Source organism: Chionomys nivalis, chromosome 13, assembly GCF_950005125.1.
Source record: "Chionomys nivalis chromosome 13, mChiNiv1.1, whole genome shotgun sequence".
In the NCBI taxonomy this organism is placed as follows: Eukaryota; Metazoa; Chordata; class Mammalia; order Rodentia; family Cricetidae; genus Chionomys; species Chionomys nivalis.
The window spans coordinates 45,920,144-45,931,296 of record NC_080098.1 but is presented as its reverse complement, the minus strand read 5'-3'; the positions used below and the strand labels follow the sequence as shown (position 1 = coordinate 45,931,296).

Sequence of the window (11,153 nt, the reverse complement as noted above, 5' to 3'; positions counted from 1 at the left end):
CCTTATTCCCATCCACTCCTCAGAGAGGGTAAGATCTCCCACTGGGAGTCAACAAAGTCTGACACATCACCATGAGGCAAGACCAAGGCCCTCCTGCCTTGTATCAAAACTGAGCAAGTTTCCTCCAGAGGGGCTAGGCTCCAAAAACCAGTTCATGCACTAGGGATAAATCCTGATCCTACTGCCAGTGGCCTCACTTACTGCCCCAGTCACACAACTGTCACCCACATTCAGAGGGCCTAGTTTGGTCCTACACAGGGTCCCAGACTGTCAGTCTGGAGGCAGTGAGCTCCCACTAGCTTGGGTCAGCTGTTTCTATGGGTTTCCCTCATCATGGTGCTGACTCCTTTGTTCATATTATCGATCCTCCTCTTTGATTGGACTCCAGAAGCTCAGTCCAGTACTTAGCTGTGGATCTCTGCCTCTATTTCCATCAGTTACTAGATGACAATTAAGGTAGTCATCAATTCGATTATGGGGTATGGACAGTTCAGACACCCTCTCCACTACTGTTAAGGTTTTAGCTGTCATCCTTTTGGACTCCTGGGGATTTTCCTGGTGCCACATTTCTCCCTAACCCCATAATGGCTCCCTCTTTCAAGATATCTGAAAGAGACATTTTGAAATCATGTAGGAGCGTCTTAATCCTGAAGTACAGAGCAAAAGCTTGATCTATGATCCAAGAGAGCACACATAGTTTGATGTACCACAGGAAAGAAGCTTTGTCTTGGAGTTTACACTTCCCCAAAATCTGTTCATCTGCTTCACAGTGTTCTTTGGTCTTGTTTGTGTTTCGTTTCTCTCCCAGTTAGAAATTACATTTAATGCAGTCAGATGCACATGACATTTTGCTCATCAGTGTAAACCCACCACTTGCCAAAGTGACTGAATAAGTGGACAAGAAAAAAATGTCTTAATTAAGTGGGCAATAACAGCTCTCTGGAGTGACCTATAAATTGGGGAATCAGTAGTTACCATAGACTTTTGAAAATATATTATTCACTTAATGTGACAAGGTTAAGCTATGTTTTATTCTCCCAGCATGACTATGAAATAAATTTGAAAACAGTTGTTAAACCAGTTGTGCTAACCAGAATTAAAATTTACAAAAACAACCCTAAAAGGTTTGCTTTGCTTAATTTGATCTTTACAATTTTTAAATATTATTTTTGCAATTAAGAGAAGTAAGTGGTTCTGAGCAGCAATTTTGGAAAAGTCATTTTAAGCACGGGAGTAAATGAGTTTCTTAATTGAGCACATGTATAGCTTTAATGGCTAATTTGACTTACCCATCTTTTTTGATGGTGTGTAGGCATACAGTAGTATATAGTGGTGAAGTGGTTTCCATATTATACGTGGTTAGCTTTTTATTCTTGTATTTCATGCACATTGGTCATGATTGTGGCAAAGATATTCATATAGAAGCAGCAGTTCCAGCTGCCTGCTGGGTATGTGGGAAAGGCGCTAGGTTAGAGACATGATGCTGATAATGATACATGTTTTACAAGATATTAGAATGGTTCTGTTAGTCATCAATCAATGGACCAATATTTTAAAAGTAGATTTAGAACATAATTATTTTCATTAGCTGTTGGTTGACCATCCCTTGAGAGTAAGACATGGATAGAAAATCACAGGTAGATTTGAGAGAAAACGGAACAAAGAATTATTAGTCAACGTTCCATTGCTGCGACACAATACTTAAGGAAATCCCGTTAAGAGAAGAATTTGTATAATTGATTAACAGTTTAGTAGGGTTTTAGGTACCTTGAAGGTGTTATGTTAGTCCTATGAAAGTATAGTTCATTATGTTGTAGCCAAAAAGAAGTGTGTGTGTGTGTGTGTGTGTGTGTGTGTTGGGGAGTGTGAACTAGCATCTTAGTGTCTCAAGAATTCCAGGCAAAACTTAGTAACAATGCCCCTCTTCCACTATGTCTTTCTTGTAGAGTTATAGAGTTTTTACCTATTAATCACTGTGCCAAAGGCCTCCAAAACATAAATATTTGTAGATATGCAAGTTCTAAAGAAGAACAATAAGAAATGCTTAGAAAACTTCAAAGGGAAAAGGGTTTAATTTCTACTTGTGGCTGGCATAGGCAGTGTGATTCATGTTAATTATTTCTGTCTTAAATACATTGAGTTAAAGCATATATCATATTTTACTTTCTGACCCAGTATGAATCTCCACGAACAGGAAGAGAAAGGAAGTGGTTGAAATTCCAGGAAAGGTTCAGTAGTGATTGAGTGCCATTGATTTTACTGCTTAAATAGTCCCAATTAAGGTTGAGATCTTGTCAATAATACCGTGCTCAAGTTCACTTAGCAAATTAGTAATGGGACATTTTTTTCCATTTCTACTAATGCATCATCCTATTTTAAGGACATTAAATGAATGTGTATTCAGTGACAGAAAGAAGACTAGAAATGTTTTAGGGACTGAACATCTCTCTCTTCTTTGACATATGTCTTGAGCCACAAGAAGACAAGAGGTCTATGTTATATAATTTGAATGAGATGAATTTGAAACTAGACCAAATAATCCTTGTTAGACAAGAGTGAAGAGATATCATGATGGGTATGTGCCCAAGATGAATTTAATGAGAAATTTAGGGAAGCATGACAGGAGACATTTGGATGTTTCTAACCTCACAGTTTCTGTGCTGTTTAGAAGTTTAATGGCATTGGGCACTGGGCGGTATCATAGTATTTGTACTGTTTATCATTTCTCAATGAAAGTTGTCCTATATAGAGTGTGAGCCTTGCTTAAAGAATCTTGGATTTGCTGGGCGGTGGTGGCGCACGCCTTTAATTCCAGCACTCGGGAGGCAGAGGCAGGCGGATCTCTGGGAGTTCGAGGCCAGCCTGGTATACAAGAGCTAGTTCCGGGACAGGCACCAAAGCTACAGAGAAACCCTGTATCGAAAAAAAAAAAAAAAGAAAGAAGAGAAAAGAATGTTGGATTTTCCTTATTCTTTGTATGATAGATCACATTCTCACCCTGCTTTTATAAGGTGACCCATACTGACTTGCTATTATTCTAAGGAAATTGTGGATTGTCTTATTTGCAATCAAATCTCTTAATGATGATTGTTTTGGGATATTTGTACACTGTGTGAAGTATTGCTCTGACTAGTGTAAGAAAAGTTTGAACAGGCATGAGCTGGTCAGGACTCCTGGTCAAATGACAGGAACTCGGGATGAATCTAGGTGCAAAAGAGAAATAAAAACAATACACTAAGGGAGTCGGATATACATAATGAAAGAAAGGTAAAAAGTCATGAGGATAAGCATAGTTTAATAGAAACAGGTTTTAAGAACTATTTAAGAACAAGACTAAGCTATAGTCTAAGCTTTCACAATTAATAAGAATTCTTTGTATTATTATTTAGGAGTTGACTAGCAAGATAGAGAAAGACTAGTTACCTACATCTCTATGCTAGTGATAGATTACCTACATTTCTGTTAGTGATATATTTGTATTTCAGGGAAAAATAAAATGTCAACAAAATTGGCTTGTAGATAACAACATGTCTGAAGTGTCTATTTTATTGTTAATGAAGGATCCCACACAAACAAAATCCATTCAAAGTTACAAATTAAACATTGGTTAAAACAAGACAAATTAACAAAAGACACCTCAAAATTAGTTTGGAGGTCTGGAAGATTAACACTCTCTTCTATAGACAAATTGGCACTTCAGGAGACTGACATTAGAGAGAACCTTATGTGTATCCTTCTTCAGGCACTGGAGTAAGTCATACAAAGCAAAAAAGCGAGTGTCTTCATCAGATGACTGCAAGGATGCCAGTCCATTCCAGGTGGGATATCTATAATCTGAGAATCCAGGATGAACCTAAACACCAAAAGACATTCATTTATCATCACTATTGTTTGCTTGTGTTATTTATTTTAAATGTGGAGTGACTCTTGGCATGAAGTTAGAAATGTAAAATCTCAGGCGAAGGCATGAATTTTTAATGTATATGACTCAGTATAAAAATTATACAAGAGAAACTCTTGGATGTATTTCCTGTATACAGTAGATATCTTATTAAGGATGGTCTTACATACAAGGCAGATAGAGAAGCATGAAGGTGCTACCTGCCTGTAAACATGGACTTTACCATGGGACAATACTAGTTCTCTCATGAGGGAATTTAAACATGTCTTCAGCAATGGCCCAGACTTTGTTTCCCTGATCCTGAAGGGAACCATTGCCCTTCTGTACTTTTCAGCTAAATCTATTGTCCACAAAATACATGGAATGGAAATCTCAGACTTGGTGAGGACTGCACCTGATGCTTTCAGGTGCAGATAGTCAAGGAAAAGTTGTGATGAGGACATCTGGTGATATCAGAAGTCTTTCTCGTTGCCAAGGAAAGGTAGTTGCTCAAAGGGCTATAAAGAGCACTTGCTTTGTATTGAGATTCCTTATGTGTAAAGTACATAGTAAAGCACCCTAGAGATGGATAGCACTACCAGTAAAGTTTTGGTAATGAAGCCAGATAATTAAATGATGTAGGTGGTTCATCTGTCTATGTGTTGCTTTCATTGGTAAATTAATAAAGAAACTGCTTGGCCTGATAGGTCAGAAAATAGGTGGGTGGAGTAGACAGAACAGAATGCTGGGAAGAAGGGAAGTGAGGCAGATGCCATAGCTCTCCTCTTCGAGATGGACACAGGCTAGAATCTTTCCCAGTAAGCCACCACCTAGTGGTGTGATACATATTAAGAGAAATGGGTTAATCAAGATGTGATAATTAGCCAACAAAAGGCTGAAACTAATGGGCCAGGCAGTGTTTAAATGAACACAGTTTATTGTAATTATTTCGGGTGTAAAGCTAGCTGGGTGGCGGGACGCAGCCTGCCGCTCCTCACAACAATTAAATTTTGCAATGTGATATAAGGCAGCTCTGCATTTATTTCTTACTACCATGGCTATCTATCTGATGAATGAGAAAAGGAAAGGAATATAAGAAGACTACATACCTTGCTGATTATGCTCTTTAGAGCCTCTAAAAGTTCTTTTATTTTTCCTTCAATCACTTTTGCTTTTGATATGATATCATTAGGGGCGTTTTCCATATGACTTAGTTCAGTTGTGATGTGATGCAGAGGGTTATTCCAAGCACCCAACATGCCAATCGTCTCTTTCAGAAGGAATTCACCCTAAATACCCATTATTAAACAATTGTATCAAATTAGTAAAATATATCAGAGTTAGCCCATGTGGCATATGCTCAAAGAAACTAGACTAAAATATACATTTATTTTATTTATGTAGCTGTCAGTTGTTATGAAAATTTCAAAGTTTTATCATTTGTCTATGGTTTGATTAAGTAACACTAAATATCCCTTATTTGAGTAGGCATGTTTTCTTATAATAAACATGTTTTATAATATTTCTGTTTCCATCTGAAATTCTACAATCTGTCCTCCTGGTATAAGCAATATTCTTTTATTTATTTATGTTTATTTGTTTCTCCACAAGTAACCAAGACTTGCCAGGAATTGAATAGATGGTCATAGGACCTGTGTCATACAAAATTGATACCAGCACTGCACATTAGTAGAAAGTGGCCCAAATGCTTTCCCCATAGGAATGCTTTTGTAATAAAACATCAGGTTCCTCACTGACTGAGTTTTATTTATTTATTTATTTATTTACTTTTAGACAGTGGAACAAAAATTCATTGAAGACAACTGGGTCTTTTTATGTGTGCTTTCCTCATGCCACATGAAACATAATTCTTTCCTCTTGCTGAGCAGCCCACGTGTGACCATGTACAGGTGAAGAACCATGAAACAGCACTGCCTTTAATAAGTGGAATGATGGAAAGCACAGGAAAATTTTATTCCCCAGTATGTGCTCCTTGCCAAGGTCACATATGAAAATCATCCCTGAATAAAATGCTGCCTTGCTGCTGTCTGATAGTTATTCTCTTGATAATGAAAACAAAGACTAGATCGGATTCCACTGACCCACTAGTGTCCAACATTTTGACATTGTGATATGACATCAACCACAAATGTGTTTGATTAAAGCAGGAATCAGAAAGGAGAAAATATAATGACTGCAAATGAAGAATGATTTGATGCATGAACCTTGTCATCACAAATGAGCACATAGTTGTATTCTGAGAGTTGCAGTGTTTTACAGGGAACCTCTTGTTCAGCTAACTTTGAGTTAAGGCTTGGGAGAAGACAGATATTTTATTGAGGAGTGGACGTGCAGGTTAGATGCAACCAGAACTTGAAAGTTTAGATTTCTTTGTAATTACTAATATGCAAAGTAGTGAATATAGTAGCATTTCATATTATAATTAATAAAACTCTATTTGCATTTCCTATACATAAATATGAATATATTTAAGCATTGTGCAATTTAGTTCAAAGTTCCTACAAAATAATAACTATAATCCTAGATACAGGCTTTGGTAAAATAGTTCACCTGCACACAATTTATGGTTCTATGAAAATATTATTTAATCCTCAGTTTTACTTACAATTTATCAACTGTATAATGCGAATTTTCTTTGATTATTCCTTCCTCCTTCATTCTTCTGCAGGTGTGATTGCCATAACTATCTTCTTACCCATAACCACCTTCAGAGCGGCCAAGTCACTTCTTCAGCTTAAAACCCAAGCTGTACTCACCCAGAACTGCTGGGCTCCATTCTTAGGGATCAAAACAGATAAGGCAGATGTGTGGCAGGCAGTAAGGTCTCTTTCTGGGAACCACCGGCCTGGTGTATATCGCACATCCTCCAGCTGGAAAAAAAAATCAGTTTTAATTTGTACATGAGTAACTTAATCCGTAACCAGAATATTGATGCATTTGCTATGTGTGTGTGTGTGTGTGTAAAACTTTTGTGTTTGTGTTGACAGAAAGCGGGGAAGGGAGAAGGAGATCAGAGTTTATGTTCAAGTTTTGGTCCCTGCATTCTGTCTTCTTGGAGATACTATCTCCTTTTGTCTGCCATAACGCACAACAAGCTGACAAGACTGGAACTGTCAGAGATCACCCTGCTATAATTTCCCACCTCCCTGTAGTAGCACTGGCTTTACAGACTTACATTATCAAATCTGATTTTCTGTGAATTCAGGGGATCCTGACATCCTCAAACTGATCTTTTTATCTTCTTTTTCCACATCAATTCTGTAATCCCTTTTCCCACCCTCCCCAACCACCCCCATCTAACCTCCCAAACAGTTCGGCCCCAACTATTTTCTTTGAGATTTCAAGAAGTTCTTCTATGCTTGTTCCACTTCTCAGTTAAGGGGGCTTTCCTGATGGTAATTATTATCTAATTCTGCTGCCACGTGCTTCCTAATAAAGTATAGGATTCTGCAAATGCTGGCTTGAAGGTTCATTTTGTAAAAGAGCCAAATATAAGTGAGGTACTTACAAATATCCTGTGCATTTCTGCAGTGAGATCTCTGATATTATAAGACTCTGTCACGGCATGATCCAGAAGCTCACTTAGAGACATTCCATCATAGCCAGAAAAACTCGTATATACAGGAACAGAGGCTACCTTCTCCCAAAGGAAAAGATTGAACATCAACATGATCAGGAGTGTCCCTGCTATATAGAAGCAGAAACTGGAATAAGATTCATTCATCAGAGGTTATCAACACTAGTATAATCTCTGCCTAGTGTCTTTGAGTACATGTAATAGTAAATAAATATCTATAACTGAAAGATTCAAATAAACAACTAATTTAAATTCCTATATAAAGAGGTTGGTTATTTGCCAAATTCTTGAATTCTATCAAACCAAACACCACATGAGACTAAAATACATAAACCAAACTGTGATATAGAAAACAGGCTTTGCCTGGAAGCCTGTTGAACACTGGAGCTATTTCACAGACACACAGAAGAGTTCACATTTTCAGGAAGATGATGCTGCTACCCAGAATGTCAAAGTTTCATTTTGCTCAGCCTGATACCTCCACTGATTTCAAACTACCTTTGAACCACACATTCCAGAAGTCATTCTATTCAATGTACCCTCTTGCCCTCAGTTTTGGATGGCCAGTTCTTTACCAATCTTTTCTTCCTCCTTGAAGCTCTCCCAGTCTAATTTGAACTTCTCAAGAGTGTTTATTTCTTCTTTTGTTTTGTTTTTCATTTGTTTGTTTTGTTTTGGGATCCATTTTCCCCACAAACATTTGCTCACACCGCTTGTTTTATATGCACCCAGCAGAGAGTGATAGCAGCTGGAGAGACATTAGCCTCTGGGTTTTTTTTTTTTTTTTTTTTTTCTCATCTTGCTAAATAATTGCTTGACTTCTTTGGATGTAGTATCTACTTCCTTGGTAACTATCAGTACTTCACCAGCAAAGTAAAACACTTTGATGATTTTTCACCTTTTCTGTTTCCCTAGGTAATCTACTTTGACCACCAGTTTACTTGAATTTATCTCTAGTTTCCTCTGATGCCTTAGCTTGTGAACTAAAATCTGCTTTTCCTTTTGGTTCCCCTACAATAAGGAAATTTGGCTGTAATCTCTCTTCTTTCTTTTGCTTTGCATTCTTTGGCCTAAGGCTCCGTTCTTCTTACTTATCTTCACTGCTACTAACTCCAAATTCTTCCTCACCATCCTTGCCTTCCTGATCTAAAAGAGGCCACTTTGCTTGCTCCTCCAGTTTGATTCTCTGAGCCTGTATTCTTTTTCTTTTGGTTTTCTCAACCAACTCTTCACCATCCTGTTCACCTTCCTTCTCTAATTCATTGACTGTTAATACAGTGATGGCACATTTTCCTAATCCTCTTCTGACATGGAAAAGTCTTTGGAATTGAATTCTGCCATGTAGTTGAGGCTTCATTCCTGAAACTCCAGAGACCCTCAGGCTCTGACCACAAATAGCTAAGCCTATGGAGAGAGCACAGAGTTACAGAACCAGCAGCTAGAGTGGCTTCTAAGACCAATCTCATGTAAACAGTTTAACTCTCTATGTAAAAGAAACAGGATATAGAAAACAAGTTTAAATTATGTTTTACATTTCTTGACACTTTCCTAAATAATTACTGAAATATGAAACGTGATTGTCAGAAACCTGATTTCCCCACTTTTCTGATGCACTAAATAAATGTGAGACCAGAACATACCAGGTCATTGTCAGAGATTTTCGCTTGAAGAAGCCCTAAATGCAAATTCTCACAATTAAATAGATCTAAGCATTTTGTAGTATACAGTATGGCTAAAAACACATTTTGTCTACATAATGAAGTCATTAATATATAACCCATAAACTTTTCATTTCCTGTAAATATGATGGTTATTTTGCATATATACAAATTTATATCTACATACTTGCATGTGTGTGTAGGTGTGTGATATCTATTTTCAGCTGGGAAATTCTCAAAATCTAAGAGGAAGGGAAAGAGGCAAATACTCTGTTCTCCATTTCATAAAATCCATGACTGTCATGAATTCTGTTTCCTAACAACGTCGTCTACAGAGCTTTAGCACCAGAACCAGTTAACATGGTAGTGTCATTCAGTTTCCCCCAGTGTGACAAAAAGTTTAAAACAGCCAGGCGGTGGTGGCGCACGCCTTTAATCCCAGCACTTGGGAGACAGAGGCAGGCGGATCTCTGTGAGTTCGGGACCAGCCTGGTCTACAAGAGCTAGTTCCAGGACAGGCTCCAAAACCACAGAGAAACCCTGTCTCGAAAAACCAAAAAAAAAAAAAAAGTTTAAAACAGGTATCTGCTATGACTGCCTACACTGGGCTTCAGTGCTGTACATTAGAAAGGTTGATTCAAGTGGGCAAACTCATGTTTAAGATTCAAAAACAAGAAAACACCTCCTTCTTTCTAGTGTCATGACAATTTGAACACATCGACTCTAGTGTTTCCAGTACATTCTCACTCTCTGAAACATCAATTGTACTGCATTTTTCTCCCTCTGGGACCTGCACTGGGACTTAAAGGTTTTTAAACACTGCCCATGGTTTCTAACCATTAGATGCCATGATAATGTCCCCTCACTTATGTCTTTGTGTGAGCATGTGTGTATGTGTGTGTGCGTGCGTGCGTGCGTGCGTGTGTGTGATTTTTTTTTTTTTTTGAAGTTGAATAACTAATTGGCTTGAAGTTTGCTAAGTAAACTGGGACAACCAGTTTGGCAAAATCAAGGAGTAATCTCTCCTTTTACGTCCAGAACTAGAATTATGAGCTTCAGTGATATCATGGGCCTCTTACTGTTCTCTTGCTTCCTTTAGCCCAAGGAAGATGATGCTGAATCATCTCAGAAAGTGCTCCTTGTCTCAAGGAGAGAACGATAATTCCTGTGTTTAAAAACTGTTCTAAATGATCTACTTTGCTCTTAAACAGGTTATTTTTAGATTGTAATTTTTCTTGTAAGTCTTTGTTGTGTTTCTTTTCAATTAAATATATGTATTAACACCAGATATACAGGATAGGATTAGAAGGAATGATGGATTGATTAGATTTGCTTGGAAGAACATTAGTGAGAGCTTACTTACAGAAGCAAGGTTGACTCAAAGACAAGCGCATCTCAGAAAACTTCCACGATGGTAGGTGGGCCACTGGAGAAGGCTGCTGCACTGGAGTCCGGGGATCAGTTTACTTCCTGCCTTTTATACACTCTGGAAGATTTCCCCAAGGCCACTCACTAATAGAGCAGGAAGGAAATAAGGGTTAAAGCCCTAGGTAGGGTTACACTTACTCTCCTGCTTCAGGGAACATTAGCATTGTCACCACAATTATCACAGAGCTGCTGTATTTGAGTTTCTGCTATGCACAGGGTAGGGCTAAGGGGTATGACTACAGGATATGGCTACAGGATATGACTACAGGATATGAATGGCTTCAAGTAGAAATCATTTTTATTCCATGACTAGTGATCATGGTCACCTCAGATCAGTATATTGCTGTCCTTCACAATGTCTCTGCCTCTTTACTCAGACTCTTGCATTCATTACGTAACACTAGAATTTTTTTCTGACTCTGAAGAAGGTGATATATATATATACATATATATATATATATATGAATTTTACTGAATTTTGAGAACCATATAGCAGCATCTGTCCTTTATTCTCTATGGTTTAACTGGTTATTGTACTTTTTCTACAACCAATGACTACTGTAAAAATTGTCTCTGTGTAAACCAGGCA

General features: G+C 37.8%; 1 protein-coding gene across 1 annotated transcript; it reads right to left on the bottom strand.

Annotated features, from left to right (window-relative positions):
• Positions 1-3,664: 3,664 nt before the first annotated feature.
• On the bottom strand, positions 3,665-10,530 carry LOC130885521 (prolactin-6A1-like). Its single transcript, XM_057787059.1, has 5 exons — positions 10,500-10,530; positions 7,410-7,588; positions 6,658-6,771; positions 4,990-5,169; positions 3,665-3,853 (listed from the first exon to the last, which is right to left on the bottom strand). Exons 1-5 carry the CDS (start codon positions 10,528-10,530, stop codon positions 3,665-3,667), a joined length of 693 nt encoding a protein of 230 aa, XP_057643042.1.
• Positions 10,531-11,153: the final 623 nt, after the last annotated feature.